At 43.4% G+C, this 16844-nt stretch overlaps 2 protein-coding genes and 1 long non-coding RNA gene across 4 annotated transcripts in view; 1 reads left to right on the forward strand and 2 right to left on the reverse strand.

Annotated features, from left to right (window-relative positions):
* Positions 1-951: 951 nt before the first annotated feature.
* LOC143138426 (uncharacterized) lies at positions 952-2573 on the reverse strand. The gene is made up of 3 exons (XR_012990204.1): positions 2547-2573; positions 2251-2417; positions 952-1886 (listed from the first exon to the last, which is right to left on the reverse strand). It is a non-coding gene; the product is annotated as an uncharacterized LOC143138426 (long non-coding RNA).
* A 3000-nt stretch (positions 2574-5573) lies between these two features.
* On the forward strand, positions 5574-6997 carry coa3a (cytochrome C oxidase assembly factor 3a). The gene is made up of 2 exons (XM_076297897.1): positions 5574-5808; positions 6397-6997. Exons 1-2 carry the CDS (start codon positions 5610-5612, stop codon positions 6498-6500), a joined length of 303 nt encoding a protein of 100 aa, XP_076154012.1. The 5' UTR covers positions 5574-5609; the 3' UTR covers positions 6501-6997.
* A 91-nt stretch (positions 6998-7088) lies between these two features.
* wnk4a (WNK lysine deficient protein kinase 4a) overlaps positions 7089-16844 on the reverse strand; it is a 63994-nt gene continuing 54238 nt past the window's right edge. Inside the window, exons 15-20 of one of the 2 annotated variants that reach the window (XM_076297896.1) lie at positions 14060-14976; positions 13171-13264; positions 11312-12080; positions 10678-10883; positions 9977-10113; positions 7089-9786 (exon numbers count right to left, since the gene is read on the reverse strand). In XM_076297896.1, coding sequence (XP_076154011.1) covers positions 9784-9786; positions 9977-10113; positions 10678-10883; positions 11312-12080; positions 13171-13264; positions 14060-14976 — 2126 coding nt within the window. In that variant the 3' untranslated portion in view covers positions 7089-9783. Of the gene's footprint in view, positions 9787-9976; positions 10114-10677; positions 10884-11311; positions 12084-13170; positions 13265-14059; positions 14977-16844 lie in introns of both variants that reach the window. The other variant, XM_076297895.1, reaches the window with a different exon arrangement.

The raw sequence follows: 16844 nt of genomic DNA on the forward strand, positions 1-16844 counted from the left end.
TATTTTTGTTTTATTTATTTCATGTCTATTACTAGTGGCGAAGAAAGACTTGACAGTTGGGGCGTGATGAACAGGAGGAAATTAGTTGTTTTTGTCTTTAATAATGCCTTTCTTTTTTGACAAGGAAGATCAGAGATTCTAAAACAAAATAGCCACACACCAACATAGGAAATAAAACATCATCAGATCTAGCAGATCTAGACAGGAAATCTAACTAATCTAACAAAATGCGAAAATAATATTTTAACGTTACCATTTCGCTGGGCTGATGGGGTCAGGTGGGGCTTGATAGTTTGAGAGCCACTGGTTTAACGTATGACATTTCTGCTTACTTTGTGTTTACCTTTTGCCACTTTTGCAATATATGAGATCTGCAAATTCATTGTGTTTTATATGTGAAAACTGTTTAAGGTTTTGCCAAAAGGGTGATTGATTGAAGAAATGTGTTCAGGTAACTGAGCATTTGGTTCAAAGAATGGAGTTTAGTGTTTTAGCAATTGTGAATATGGAAGAGAAGGAGAGGGACGCCGGTGCAACTCAGATGTCTTCTTAATTTTTTTTTTTTTATTGACTTAAAGGTGCAAAACATCACTAACGTTTCAATGTGTAGTCACATCTTCATTAGAGTCCTGGGGTGAATTTGGAAGGTTTGCAAAGTGATTAAATGCTCCCTATAAAGAGCATTTTTAGTATTTTCAAAAAATACAGTATTGTATTGTGATACATGGCGTGGCTACTGTATTTTGTAGTTTAGTTTGATACACTTAAAATTAGGGTATTCAATATTTTATTTTGAAATCCATTTTGATGTATTTTTGCCCATCCCTGCTTGCAGAGATATTTACTCACAAATGTATGAACATACTGTAAAGATGAGCGTGGTAATCCATTTCATTTGCCTGCTATGCACACACACAATTAATTAAAATAAGCTCCTTTTGCATTTGCTGTTTATTTTACTGCAAGCCACAAAACATCAGGGAGTGATACAGAAAGTTTATTAACAGCAATCGATTATGACAGGCGTTGGTATTTAAAAATAATGATCACAACACATACAATTGTAATCTAACTTTTAATAGAAAATCTATTTTTGACATTATCTCTTGTACAACAATTCTAAACAATTCTGCTGTTCTGAATGGTTCAGTTGTATCAATGTAAGAAACTGTGATTAAAAAAAAACAATAGCTGGTCAGTCTGTATTGTAAAATACAGAAGCTGCCAAATTATATGGATTACAGGGTTTACAATCGTCTAAAAACTCAGGTTTTCTGAATCCCTGTTATGAACGATTTCTAAAAGCACAACACAAACACCCCAGCACAGTTGATAGTTCTCACAGTTAAAATCTTGGATCCAAAAAAAGAAAAAGAAAAATCAGCAACAAATCATTTTTGGAAATTTCAGATTTATCTTAATGATTTCATCTCACTCTGATGTTTAACCTTGTCGTAACCTAATGTCTTAAAGGTTAGCCTTCGTGGATCTCTACTTTCATGGTGGCATTAGGTGTCTGTGACATTGTTCCCTTGATTAAGTACTGAGAATGTGCGAAAATAAGCTCACTGCCATTAGCTGTCTGCTTTATGCATCTACAATCATTCTGATTACTCATACTGTTGAACAGATTCACATCACAGACTGTGTCAGAGCTATAAATACCAATGACAAATTAATTTGAATACAGGTCCATACTGTAAGGGACAGAGAACATGATGGCAAGACAACATGCTTTTTGGGTGTCTTTAGCCACATCATAGGTGATGACACCAGTTACCCCTTTCAATGCTGATGCATACTTGCAGAAGGAAAAAGCAGCATTTTTCTTTGCAGGGATTGTTGGTGGTGGAGGATCCAAGACTTGTCCTATCGACATGTAAACCCTAAAAGAAAAGCAGAGAAATCGAAAAATGTGTTGGTCACTGTCAGTCCACATGAGTAAATAGAAATAAACATGCATCGCTCAGTGCTCTTTTGGCTGTTTTATGGCTTATTAAGGGATAATGGACATGGTGTTTGGGTAGCAGACAGTAAGCTAAGGCACACAGAGCCATATTAACACATTCAATTTTGTTTGTGATTTATTTACTATCATTTAAAAAGTAACAGACAAACCAACAAAAATTCTACATGTAGCTGGACTACATACTTACAGCAAAACATTAGGGTTATCCTCTCTCTTAAACAAGATGTGGACAGCAATCATCTTAAGACACAGCTAATATAATAAAGTCATGAGGAACTCACCGAGGACAAGAAAGAGCAGATTCTGTTCAGTTGGTCAGCTCAATGATGAGTTTGCGGCCTGAGGCGATCATAATGCTCTCTATGATATCAGGCAGCATAGTGGTAACTGTGGCCACGCCTGCAGCAGCTGCAGAAGCCATGTTTCACTGTACAGACCTGTCAAAAAGCTAATTTCCAGTGGTGAGGGAGTGTAATATCAGTATACATAGTAACAGAAAAAATGCATGTTAGTTAGCACTTGTCATTTGTGCATTTTAAAGCATTTAAAATCAAACCAACATTAAATAGTTTCATACCTTGAGAAAGCAAGATGTATTGTCAAGTCTCAGTAAGTGAAGTAGTGAGGGTGTTAGATAGGCATCATATATATACTAGTCAGTCAACAAGGAAATGCTTCAGGGGGAAAAACAGGGACATCCCTATGATTGAAAAAAAAAGGGGGGGGGGGCTTAGCCCCCAGGGTTATAGGTAATGCGCGTGCATAGAGCATAGAGCGCGCTGAATATTTTTCAGCACACCTTAAAAGGGTTTCAATGAATAGGTATTACAGTGTTTTACAACTGTTTACACACATTTTTTGAAACTCCGAAAGCAAAATACCTCAGATCTCCAGCAAAATGACACACAACATTCAAAATGTCATAAACACATCTCTAAAGAAAACATTTGCCTCACATTTTAAACACTTTTGTCATAATATGACATTTTTGATACATCATCTACACACTGTGTTCAAAACCTAAAGCTCTTCTGTCATTCATGGGCTTGTGTATATTTCCATACAAGAGTGAAAGCCTTCTACAGAGAGAAGTTGAAATACACAGTAGGCCTAAACATGTAAGCAATACTGAAACCAAAAATAGTTATTTTTCCCCCAAATGATTTGCTGTTGTGAATACATTTTACAGCTAACAAGAAAAAAGGAAGCAAAATACAATACCACAAGATGCACATGGAGTTTCAGGGAAGCTGATTTTGCAAAAGACACAGAAATAACTTCCAAAGAAAGAAAATAACTGACTACTGTCAAATTACTTTGCTTGTGTTGGGGTTGGGCAGTTTAATTGAGTATGTCAATTTGAGTACTTTATTAACAGCATACTTTTTTACTTTTACTTAAGTACATTTTTAAGGGAGTAATTGTACTTTTACTTGAGTATAGATTTTCAGTACTCTACTTTCCACTGGTCATAATACATTTCAGGACTTTCGGTACTTAAGTACATTTGAAGGCAAGTACTTTTGTACTTCCACTCAAGTGAGAATGTAAAACCATGTGTATCTACTTTCACTCACATACAGGTCTTGTGTACTTCGTCCACCACTGGCTCAGACATAGGCATTCATTCAAGGACAAAATCAACTGAGAATTGTTGTATGTAGAAAGAACTAAAAACAAACTAATGTGATCTTAGATACTTCAAAGTAACCACTTTTTGCTTTGTTAAATGCTTTACACTTTTGGACCAAATCAAGACGTTCCCTTTTGTGTTTGATAGTGTCAGATTGTCTATCATAGCCTATTTCTATCTATCATTGTCTATCATCATTTGCTCGATGACGTCATGAGGCTAGTTATGGTAACATCAATATTGTGAAAAAAGGGGTTAACAAAGTACAGTAAATAGTGGATATAACAATGGTTAGGCAACACCGTTATTTAAAGCCTAGCTCACTTACAGTAATAGAAAATACACATGTAAGTACACATGTACAGTATTTGGACAGTCTTTTTTCCAAAAGGAACTTCAGCTGTACTTCAGCTGTCACAAAATTTAGTGGAGTAAAATGTTAGATATTTGGCCAACAAATGTACTGTAGTAAAAGTAAAAAGTTTAAAAAAATTGACATACTCAATTACCTCTCCTAAGTGCTCGTAGGCAGGGAAAATCTGTTGCTCTCAAGCACTCAATTCAGCAGTCAGTGTAGTGATGAAGGATTTGAATACAGTTTTTCACAATTGCTATAACACATTTTTGAAACCTTCCACCCTTTTCTCAAAACACAAACCCCAAATCTCAAACTACATTCACAAAACCTCTGGCAACCTCTGCAAAACTGCTAAATAATTGCCTCAAAACAGTTGTACCTGTGCTCAAAACCAAAAAGACTACAATGTACTCTGAATGCCTGATAGTTCCTGTCCATTGTTGATATGAACCTGCATTGTTCAGCAACCTGTTTACACTCTGAACTAGCTTATTGCGTCACATCATTTGAAAGTACGTCAGCAGGCTGGAAAAAGCAACACTTACCCTAATGTTGCTCAAATGACTGAATAAAACAACATTTATCCTGCAGAGGAGTTGCTTATATCTCTTGACAGTGCGTTTTCAGCTGTGCTCCATACGTGTCTCTTGCCTCTCCCCTAATCACTTTTAACCGTCATTACCAGTTTGCAAATGATGGTGAATAACTACTCATTATGAGATGTACAGTATTTCGTAATATCTTTATTCTAATTATGTTTCCCATTGTAATGTGCAATTTGTAATGCTTTGCATGGACATGCGCTGGTGTGCGTTCATGATTGATAGAAGTATGGTGCGTGCACCTGCCAATATGATTGTTGACATGCGCTCTTAAAATAGCATATGAACAACTCGCCATTGACTTCTGACCAGGTTTAGGTGGTGTATGATAGCGATTTTTAGACAACGCGCTAGGTCCCTCCCTAGGTTGTTAATTGCCACACCCCTGGACGCAATGCTTAAAAAATAAACGTGCAAAATACCGAATTCAATAATACCTGAATAACGAGTATTAGGCTACGCCATGCGCTGGTCGCCCAAAATACAGCCCAAAAGGTGACAGACGCTAACTTGATGTGATTGGCTGGATGACAGTTAAATAAAATCAACAGACCTATTTGTGTCTCTCTGTGTGTGCGTTACGGTAGATATGGTTCCAACTCTTTACTAGAGCGTTTATTTCCACATTTTACTTTCGTTTTAATCTGACAAAAAGTGTGGAGGATATAATCGTGTTCCAGCAAAAGTGTACGCTATAACACCCACATTCCCCATGCTTGCTACGCCCCTGTAAAAAGACAAATGAGAATAGGCCAAGGACCCTCCAATTTTACCTAGGCCTACTAAAAAAATAAATAAATAAAAACATACAATAATGAATAGACGTTTCAATATCCTACACGCCAGATGGCGCACTATCCACACAACCCGAAACAACCGTTCCACTGAACTATTGCGCATGCGGAATGAAACCGATCGGCGTGTCATATGGATGCGCTTTTTTCATAACACTCTCCCGGTTACACCTTTGTTATATCCGCGCAACGTAGGTGTATGTTGACGTTCGACCTTCCCGTCATCCACTTGCATACTTGCACAACGTGAAACATGGCTGATCAAGGCAGTAAAGGGGGCTCGGACGCTGAATTTGCCAAGAGAATTGACCCAGCAAAGGAGAGTTTGACGCGTGAGCAGTTGCAGTTTATCCAGCAAGTGGAAATCGAACAGTGGAAGAAGAGATCACAGAAGCTACGGGGTCGAAATATGGCCACGGGCCTTGCAATTGCCGCTATGGTGACGGGCATCTGTATCCTTTCCCTTCTCAACTCAGATAACGTTAGCTGAGTGGTGTTATACAAGGTTATGCGGGGATACGTAACAGTCTTTGACACCTTGATTTATTTTTATTGTAATAGTATGGCATGAAGACTTCTTTCAGGTAGGCCTATCTGCTTAGCTGATATAAAGCGATCAGTTTTAGGTAAAAAGGACACTTGGAACTTTGCTAGCTGTTAGCCAGTGAGCTAATGTCATGTCACTATGTGGTTCTGTGCAAGAACAGTAGTAGTTACCTTATTTTGCTGTTAACGTTCTATATATACAGTCTATGGTTAACATAGTCGTTCGACATACGACAGTTAAAGAATAACAAAAGGGACAGGTTACCAAATGGCAGCCTTGGACCAGGGCACATCTATGGAATAAGTTCCTCTGTCACGTTCTATTTGTTGAGATGGATTAGGCTATAATGAAAGATGTGGGACAACCATTAAATATAAATCCTTTCTGTTGTATATATGTCTTACAAGAGTTTGACAGTGGCATTACATTCGCTTACAGACTAACGTAATTTGTGTCATGATGATGCTGAGTCACTTTAACTAAACGTTATCAGATGCCTACACGATCTACGCGGTGAAACAGGAGAAGATCATGGACGAAATTGATGAGGAGGCCAAATTTATCAGATCGCAAGGAGCAAAAACGGGGGCCAATTGAGAAAGGATATGTGTACCAACGGGCTTCGTCTGGCGTGTCCTCAAGCTTGGACACTTGTTTGCACTGACTTTTTGGACTGAAGGGGACGGACATGTTTTTTTACCCTCTGCTGACAGTTTGTTCTACCAAATTGACACTAGGGGGCGCAAGAAGTCAACATTTTGCAAGTCTGTCAGCCTTCTTATTTCTGCAGTCTTTGCCTGCTTCGAGGACTTCTAACATGTCTGATAAGGAGGGAGGGGGTAATGTCTTTATGTCTGTGTACATAATAGAAACTGTGTTCATGTGTTTCATTTTCTTTCATTGCTCACACTACCATCAAGTGCTTGTTTAATGACGGGCAATGGAACATACTAAAGTGGGAATTAAGTCACATCCTCAACAGGATGTTAATGAAAATATCATACAACACTGACTGTGGTAATTGTAATTAAATGGTAAGATAATGTTGTAAGACTGGCAAACCTGATTTTTCAAGAATAAATTATACAGTGTCATTGTTCTTTGCAGTTTCACTTTTGTATTGTAGCAGCATAGATTATTGTCAAGAATCGATTTCCAGAACAATCACAAAAGACATAACGCTCATTCTTGAACTCAAATGTTTATTATCTGTACAAATATTAAGAGTTACTAAGTATTCAAAAATGAGGAAAGGCACAGAGTTAGCGTGACAATATTGCTAGCAGCTTTGCAATCAAAAGCATCACAATCACCAATCATACGCTAATATTCCCATCACATTTTTGCTCTAAAAATATATAATATATATATAATCTTCGTCTGCTATGAATACAATCTTTAAAGTATTTCTCAGTGTGTGCGTTTCACAAGGCAATTATTGAAGATTCACAGCTTTGCAATACATCCGACTCATTATTGTTGTTGTCTTTGGATATTACATTCAGACAAGCTACTGTACACAACCAGGCAATGCAGAATGCAACTGATGTGGAGCAGATTTGTCATGTACCAGGCCCCAACTCGGTCTAGAGTTACCTGTCATCTATCTAGTCCACAGTGTTTTGGTGTGTGTGTGTGTGTGTGTGTGTGTGTGGCTCAACTCCGGGGATTCTGTCTTGCAAAGGTGCAATGTGTCCTGAAAGCAACTTCAAACAGGAAAGTCAAAACTAGGGATGCATCAATATATCGGCCAACATCGGCCCTGTTGACTGATATCGGCAAATTTATGACAATTACCATTGGCAGTGGCTGATGTTTATCAGTCATGTTCCATCAATTCTGCACTAGGTAAATGTGCTTTGGAGACTTGAAAGACCTGATTTTTTTTTTAACAAATGTTTTTGTTTCCACTGTACTAAAGGTTATTTTACACATCGATATCGGTGCATCCCTAGTCAACACAATAACTTCTATACAGCTACAGCCGGCAGCACACCAGGCAAAAATCATCCTTAACTGAAAATTTACTGTGAATCAGAACACATTTTAGTTTACTGTCTCTGAGCTTGTCACCAAGGCCGGATAAACAAATTATTTTCAGCATAATACAGATTATTTAGCCCCTTTTGATAGTATTAAGAAATACTTTACAAATACCTATGCATTAGATGCTTGCAGTCAGAAAGGAGTCACAATGACCCATAGATATGAAAGGCTCAAAGTGACACTGCGTATGTAACTGTAAAATCTTGTAAATCAGAAGAAGACTGAAGATGAGATTGTTTTAAAGAACGAGTGATGGTCACTCCTGTCTTGAGGGATACTGCACATGTTCTCTACCCATAGACGCTAATTCCAGATTCAAGATTCCTGATCCATAGCCAATCAGAGTTGTTTCTGAGGGTTCAGAATCTTCTCTTTGAAGACAAAAGCAGACTCTCTACACAAAGATGGTTACCCCTGCATCTATTCAACATACCCCATCTCATTCTTTAGCTGTGTCAGACATTAACCATGCTGATTTTCTGGTGGAAAGGCAGTTGATTCATCCCAAAGTGCGAAGGTGCATGGTTTCTCCAATTGATCCATTATTTTTGAATATTGATTGCACATCTGGATGTAATCATTCTCTTCTAAGCATGTGCAATATGGTAAGCAGTTATGACATTTGTTTTCCATATATTAATACTGAAGACAATTTCCTACTTTTGTATTGAAAAGATTTGATCGAAAAATTACTTTCAGATTGCAAAGTAAGCACTGTTGAAACAGTCACAGAAGGTCAGTGACCTTGCAAATAGTGCCTCTATTTATATGTCATGCGGTAAGAAATATGTACATTTATGAACAATGTAATCATTCATCAACTTTGCACTATGCAAAAAATAACAATGACATTAATCAAAATAGAATATATGTCTCAAGAAGACGAAAGAAACATGATATCTGGATGCTTACTCCTTGTATATATGACTTCTACAAGCAACACCCATCTCAAATATACACCAGTATGCGGTTGATCGAATATCACTTCTTTGCTGTTGGATTCATTCACTGATTCTACAGCAAAACTATAAGCAAAACAGTAAAAGTACGAATGATTGTTATCGGATGATAGACTAGGTTTTCTCCCTTTGTCTTCTCTCTCTCTCTCTCTCTCTCTCTCTCTCTCTCTCTCTCTCTCTCTCTCTCACACACACACACACAATGACACATAGAATGAAACATGCCTGATCATTGAACATCATTATTCACAGGCTTGAAAGTGCAAAGAAACTACAGGAGACCTTGAACAATGTCGAGAGCCTTAGGAAGATACACATTCTCTCTATCTCCCAACAACTTAGTAGGAGATCGCAGGAGAAACACACACACACACACACACACACACACACACAAACACACACACTCACAGGACTGCCTCTGTTTTTGGAAGAATGTTTGGTTTGTGAAGTAAAGCCCTTTCTAGAGCTATTCTTTCTGCAGAATTGACTACATCCAGGCCTTCGTGTGCAGCTCAAGCACATGATTGCATTGCATGGTTTATCCTCTGGTTGACCTCTGAACTCTTTGGGTCCTCCATTAACTTCATACTTCATGTGTGTGAGACATGCCACAAGGAGAGGGGGAGGGGCTTGGGCTTGAGTTGGACTTGACAAGCGTCCATCTGTAGCAGTGAGGGCGACTGGTCCAGAGGAGAACGAGACAAAAAAAAACGATAATAAAATAAAAAATAAAACACAAAAGCATTGCTGTGGATACCACTTCATCCTACGTAGGTATGACATCACTTCCTCCAGCGCTGGTGCACAGACTCATGGGAGTGCGGATGCTCTGGATGCTGAGGTAGTCCATTCTAATTGTGCATGAGGCTCCGCTCTTACTGGAGACAGTATAAAGAAAGTGAGGAGAGAAGAAGGGAGGAGAGGAGAGAAGAAGGGAGGAGAGGGGGGGGGGGAGAGAAAACAAAAGCAGAACTGTTGAGCTCACACAGCCCAGTGACTGAGGCACACACACAGGTGTCAGATCTCCTGCTTGACAGGGCTGGAGGCGGTGGAGGCAGAGCTGCTCACCATGCGGGTGAAGTCGGGGGCAAAGGTCACGGCCTTGCCAGGGCGCTCCTGGGACGAGCTTCGACTGCCGCCGCTGCCACTTGTGGTGGTGGTGCTGCTTGTGCTGCTGCCGCTCAGAGAGCTCTTCCTGACCATGCCTATACACCAATCACAGGAGAGACACACAGGTGAATATCTACTGGGCAACCAATCAGGAAACAGATACACAGGTCAACACTGACATGTCAAACAATCACTTTTTAATTGTACTGGCATATGTCTGTTTCCATCCACACTTGCGACTGCCTGTACCCTTTTTGTGGGACTCCTAATTTTTATTTATTATTTTATTCTACTTTCTTTCCTTTTACTCACAATCCTGATTGTCTCCCTTGTGTACCCTACAATGTTCAGTGCTTTGAGTACATGATAAAGTGCTCTACAAATAAAATGTATTATTATTATTATTATTATTTTTATTAAAGCCAAGATGGAAACATCAATCAGATGATATAAACATAATATCCTCTCGCCATGACTTCAGAATATGTCAGTTTACTTCAAGTAGTAGTAGTCAGTAACTTATATATGTGTGGCATTTCAAGTGATTTAATGAGCTGTATTAGGAAAACATTTGTATGGGTGTGTGCGTGCATGTGTGTGGGTGTGTGTGTATGTGTGCGTGCATGTGTGTGTGTGTGTGTGTGTGTCTCTCTCTCTACCTGACAGTGGCAGGATGTCCAGCCTCTGGAGGCTATTGCGTCGTGAGGGCGGGTAGCCGCCCCCTTTGGAGAGGCGCCACTGGCGACTGGACAACATGGCGGCCGGCGAGACGATCCCGGGAGGGGGCACCTTCCCCATCCGCTCATACAGCTCCTCGATCTCCCGCTTCTGAGACGACTGCAGGGACTGCACCTCACCCATGTGTCTGATAGGGAAAAGGAAGGAGAGAGAGAGAGAGAGAGAGAGAGAGGGGGGGATACAAGGAGAAAGAGAGAGAATGATAGAGAGGCAGCAGGAGGGGGTTGGACACAGGCACAGGGGAGAGGAAAGGGAGAAAGAAGTGGAAAGAGAGACATTTGTTAACATTAACATTTAATAGAAATAATCTAACACTCCATGTTACAAGGTATTTCACAAAGGCAGGGAACCGGAAAAGAACTCATGACAGTTGCCTTTACCCAAAGAAAGTGAGATTTTTCACAAGTCTAAAACAACAAAGATCACGAGTCCAAAACAACAAAGGTCCAAACAAGCATTGTTTATATTCATGTTTACATTTATGGTTGTGTTTACATTCATATTTACAGTTATGGTTGTATGTACATTCATTACATTCATATTTGATCCACTCACTTCTCTCTGAGCTCCTGAAGCTCCTCCCAGACTCCCTCCACCTCGCTCTCTGATTCGTCGCTGCTCAGGTAGGAGGAGTTACGCAGGTAGCTCATCCACAGGTGATGCAGAGGTGCGGGGTACTGGGGGCTTGCGGACCCCATGTCCTCCCACAGACGCCCCCCCTCGCCGTCGAAGCTGCTGTCCACCGATGTCCCCAGCAGGCTTAGGGTCAGGTCTGGCCGACGGCCCCTCTTCCTCCGCCGCCGACGCTCCTGCTCTTCCTCCTCCTCATCTTGCTCCTCTTCACCATCACCCTCCTCTTCATCGTTATCATCATCCTCATCCTCATCATCATCCTCATCATCATCTTTGGTCTCCAGAAGGATCTGACTTTGATCCAGAGGCAGAGAGGCTGGCTGGTCACTGCTGCTGCCCACCAAGAGGTGCTCATCCTGGGGAGGATCTGTTGCTCTACTCCCCTGGCTCTGGGGGTACCCTGTTAGAAGGTTCTGGAGAAGGGGAGACCCTGTGAGGTGCTCCTGGTTTTGGGGTGACCCCGCCGTCGATGTGTGCTGGTTGTGGCCGGCGCTGAGAGGTGATGGGTGTGTCCTCGCACACCCTTGTGCCTCATTTCGGGGGGCGGGGTTACACTGGGGGCGGGGCGGGGTTTGGTCAACAGTAGATGTGATTGGACAAGCAGTGGGTGTGGGCATGGGTGTGGTTTTCAAAGGCAACTCCTTACTGGGTGAGACCTGGAAACGTCCCACTGTGACAGTTGGCTTTGGCTCTGCTGGAGAGAGAAGAGACAGACAGAGACTTTATTACACACAATTATATAGCATATATAGCAATTATATAGCATCTTCACATTAGCAGGCAGCACATAAACCACATGTAATAACCACAAGTATTTAGACTGATAGCTTTAGCCAATAGTGCTAACAATAACATAAGAGATTGCTGAGCGCTAGGATAACTCTGAGCGCTAGGATAACTCTCAGAAGATATTCACTCATGCCTGGCTGTTTCAATTTATAACCCGTTAGCTTAGCTATATTAAGAGGGATGTTGTGCTGTGTGTGTTTCGCCCCCGGTGGCCCGCATCTGCTTGCGTGTGTTTCTGGTGTAAACACACACTCGCATCGGGCCTGTGCTGCTGTTAGCTGTTAGTCCGCATTCACACACACACACACACACACACACACACACACACACACACACACACGCGCGCCGCATGCATTCACATCCTCAGCCATCTATCTTCACAAGTATTATAGCCAACCACAGAGTTATGCAATGGCTCCACAGACAAACCCCATAATGTCCTCATCAGTAATAGTTGTGGTGTGTGAGTGTGCATGTGTGTAGGTGTGTGCGAGTGTGGAGGTGTGCTTGTGTGTGTGTGTGTGTATGTGTGTGTGTGTAGGTGTGTGTGTGTAGGTGTCTGCATCAGTGTCGGCCTAAGTGTGAGCGCGGGCATGTCCCAAACCCACCCGCTGAGGGAGGTGTGCCAACCTGGCCCTCGCCAACTCATCAGGGGCTAATTTAGAACCCATACATAATAAAACAACGTTGCGTAAGGAAGAAAGAAGGCTCTCATTGTGTGTGTTTGTGTGTGTGAGAGTGTGTGTGTCAGGATGTTTGTGTGTGTGTATGTGTGTAAGAGTGTGTGTACGTGTGTTTGTGTGTGTGTGTGTGTGTGTGTGTGTGTGTTTGTGTGTGAGAGTGTGTGTGTCAGGATGTTTGTGTGTGTGTGTGTGTGTGTATGTATGTCTGTAAGTGGTTAGCCAAGCTTCTCTAGCGCTCAGATTGGTGTAGTAATGCTTTTGGAAGTCAGCCCTCGGATTAGTCAGTGCGCCAAACTCGGCCCATCTTACCGTCGAATGCCGGCGACGCTTTGCTCTCGGACAATGGACCGCATGGTTCCGCCGTCCCCAGCGGGGACATGGATCGCAGGCTAGACGAGGACATCTGTGGGGTCAAACCAAAACATAAACAAACGTGTGTTCCTTGTCACTTTGGTTTGGGGATATTTTAAAATGAACTTTTTTATATTTTGCTGAGGTAATGAAGGCGGGGTTAGCGGTACAAGCTAACCACCATCCCCAGAGGAGAACACGAGGTCTGTCTCTCTGAGACACTGCTGACAGACCGCTGGGTGGACTTAATTATACATCCGCTGACAGCAGCAAATTCGACTGGAGTCGGCTAAATTGTCTGAACTCAGTGTAATACGTTTTGAAAAGGGCATGGTTATGTCCAGCTGCCATGTCCCACCATGTACCAGTTCATTTAGACTGGTAGGTGTAGTGGGAGACGTAGTGTCACACCTACAGTATAATGGCTGGCTGCCATGTTTCAAATGGTTGGAGAGTAGATTAATTTAACCCTATTCAGTGCAACGTAGTGCAAAAAGATGAAGGAAGCATGTTAAAGTTCACTGATCCAATATGAGCTCTTCCCCTGACTCTTTTAACTCTAAGGCCTGATAGCTCTAGATGATTCTTGAGCTTAAGAATTAACCTCTGGAGCTTAATTCAAAGACTTGCTATACATTGACACACTATACACAGCCTATTGTATTCTATTGTATTCTATTCCATTTTATTCCATTTAATTCTACTCCATTCCATTGTATTCCATTCCATTCTATTCTATTCTATTCTATGCTATGCTATGCTATGCTATGCTATTCTATTCTATTCTATTCTATTCTATTCTATTCTATCAGTCCCTGGTAACTGGGCCGGGTGAGTTGTTTCTTACCGTACTCTCTGGACTGGTCCTCGAGGGGGATGACAGAGCCAGAGGAGAGATGCAGCCTGATCGGCCCTGATGCGGTGGCCCTGGCAACGGGTGCGCGTGCACCTGATGGGTCTCCTGAGGGAGGGGTGAGGGGCAGTAGAACCCCCTCTGCGGAGGGGACAGAGGGGTGGTGGTGGTTGGGGGGTCTGGAGTGGAGCCGTGCTGCCCTACGGGGGGCGTAGGGGACACCGAGTGGGGTGGGGTGGGGCTGTACCCCCTTGGCATGGACTCGTACCCACCATGGGCATCGTGGGCGTGGAGATAGTGGTGGTGGTACTCTGTTCCGTACCCCGGGTCGGCAGGCGTGGCTGTGTGGTAAAGGGACGCCGGGGGGTACATGTGCGGGTACCCCCCCATCTGAGAGGACATGTGGGGGTGGTGGTGGTGGTGGTGATGGTGGAAGCCGGACAGGGCGCCGGGCAGCGCCTGTGCCAGGGGAGATGCCAGCGTGGGGCCGGGCATGAAGGAGTGCGCCATGCTCATCGCCATGGACAGCACGTTGGCCAGCGACAGGAGCGACTGCGGGTGCGGGTGCTGCGGCGACCACATCGTCGGCGTGGCGACGGGGAGCGGGGTCGGCGGCGGGGACAGGGGGCTGGCGTCCACCGCCCCAAGGGATTCTGGGACGGGAGGCACGGGTGAGCTGGGAGCCGGCGGTGGCGGAGGGGAGGAGAAGGGGAGCGGGACGGCAGGGGGCGGGACTCTGGGCGGGGTTTTGGGGGCATCCAGGTGGCCGATTGGGTAAGGGAAAGGGAAGTGGGTGTTTCCCAGGAGGCCGGACATGTGGTAATGCTGCAGGTGGGCCAGCTTGGACAGAGGCATCATCGGATCTGGAGAGAAGAGTGAGGCTGGGGGGTGGTGGTAGTGATGAGGAGAGCCTGCGCACACACACACACACACACACACACACACACGGAGAGAGAGAAACAGTGTTTCAGTTTAACATGTTCCCTTAATCTGATGATATAATATGACGGGTATGATTTATTGCAATAAATGAATTACATACTGTGTCTTTAAGATTCAGATTGTTCATAACATCAGTGAATCATATTTATTTTGTCTCATTTGTTTTCTATAAAATAAAGTGAGTCTACGGTAGTCTTCCTTCAAGTCACTGGTATACAAGAAAGACTTTTCCGAATGCACATCAGTGACAAAAAAAAACCCACCAAACCAAACCAAACCGACCAAACCAGTTCTAACTCGTACATCACACAGAACGCCTTGTGCTGCCGGTGACATTTGTGAGTGACAGCGTTTGTGTAGGATTTTATCTTATGTAAACGTCGAGAGGAAAGAGCAGGCGTTTAGCTGTTCCAAAAATGTCCTTGGAAACGGGTAAAAAAACAGACTGAAACGGGCCTCCAATGACTCAGCTCATCCCGGGGACAGATTTGTACTAACGTAACCTGCGTTTAGAGAGAGAGAGCGCCGGCAGCACACACTGCAGAGAGGAAAAGGCATTTCTGGCATCAGCCTGACAAGAGGGAATAGTGAAGTCTCTTTCTCTCTCTCTCTATACAGTTAAACACCTCTCTCTATTGGTTTCTCTGTCTCTGTCTCTCTTTCCCAAATCCTGTCTCTCCCTCTCTCGCTTTTGAGTTGATCCCCACTCCTCTTCATTCTCTCTCTCCTGTCTTCACCTTCTCTCCTCCTCTCTTCTCTCCTCCTCTCCTCTCTCCTCCTCTCATCTCATCTCTCCTCCTCCTCCTCTCCTTTGCTCTCCTCTCATCTCCTCCCCTCTCCTCCTCTCCTCTCCTCGGCTGAAGGGAGTAGGACTGTGAATCCCCTGTGCGTTTGGTTTCCATGGCATTCCATTCCATGTTTCTAACCAACATGCTGCTGTTTATGCAAAACTCTGGATAGTGTCGTTGCATCACCCGTAGCAGCAGCTGCCACTGTAGCGTCTCTCTCTCTCTCTCTCCCTCTCTCTCACACACACACAAACACACTCATGTACACCCACACCCACTGAGACACACACACACACACACACACATACACACACACATGAAATGAACGGCACACTGTCACTGCATGCACCTCCTGCTCCTGATCTCTCACATTTCTTTCAGAAGCGACAAAAATGAGGTGTTGACAAACAGGTTGCAGTGACGTCAGTCGCCCGCCAATCAACAGAGACGCCACGGCAACAAGGGCACCTCAGTCTGAGGAGGGACACTGCCACTCCTCCCCTCCTCGTCTGCAAGCGGAGGGGCGGTGGGGATGGTGTGTGTGTGTGTGTGTGTGTGTGTGTGAGAGAGGCGGGCCTGTAAGATGGCAGAGAGCCAGCTGTCTGTCCCTATAGGACATAATGTTCTAAAACAAGCAGCAATCCGCACACACAATACAATACAGACAGAGATTCAGTCCTGATGTCAACCCATATTTTCCTGCAGCTGGATCTGTGTGTGTGTGTGTGTGTGTGTGTGTGTGTGTGTGTGTGTGTGTGTGTGTGTGTGCGTGTGTGCGTGTGTGTGTGTGTGTGTGTGTGTGTGCGTGCGTGTTTTTGATTTCTTTGAGGGGGTCTTTTCTTTGGTTTGCACCAAAAGCCCCGTCTCCCCCAAGCAGAAGTTTAGCAGGGCACAAGAGAGAAAGTTTAGGGGGTGTGTGTGGAGTGGGGTTGGATGTGTGTGTGTGTGTGTGTGTTTGGGGGGGGGGGGCTGTGGGTTGAGTTTCTTGGAATAAGTCTGGGGGGCGTGAGCAAGCACTGGCAGACAGATGTGGGACTCAACATAGTAGG

The sequence above is a fragment of the Alosa pseudoharengus genome, unplaced genomic scaffold, assembly GCF_046254945.1.
Source record: "Alosa pseudoharengus isolate Yale_2024_CS ecotype anadromous, Long Island Sound unplaced genomic scaffold, YU_APseudo_1.1 YU_APseudo_1.1_scf_21, whole genome shotgun sequence".
Lineage (NCBI taxonomy): Eukaryota > Metazoa > Chordata > Actinopteri > Clupeiformes > Clupeidae > Alosa > Alosa pseudoharengus.

Coding starts and splice junctions, on each gene's coding strand:
- coa3a (XM_076297897.1), top strand. CDS start 5,610: ATGGCTGATCAAGGCAGTAAAGGGGGCTCGGACGCTGAATTTGCCAAG. Junction 5,809..6,396: donor CGCTATGGTGACGGGCATCT/GTATCCTTTCCC, acceptor AAACGTTATCAG/ATGCCTACACGATCTACGCG.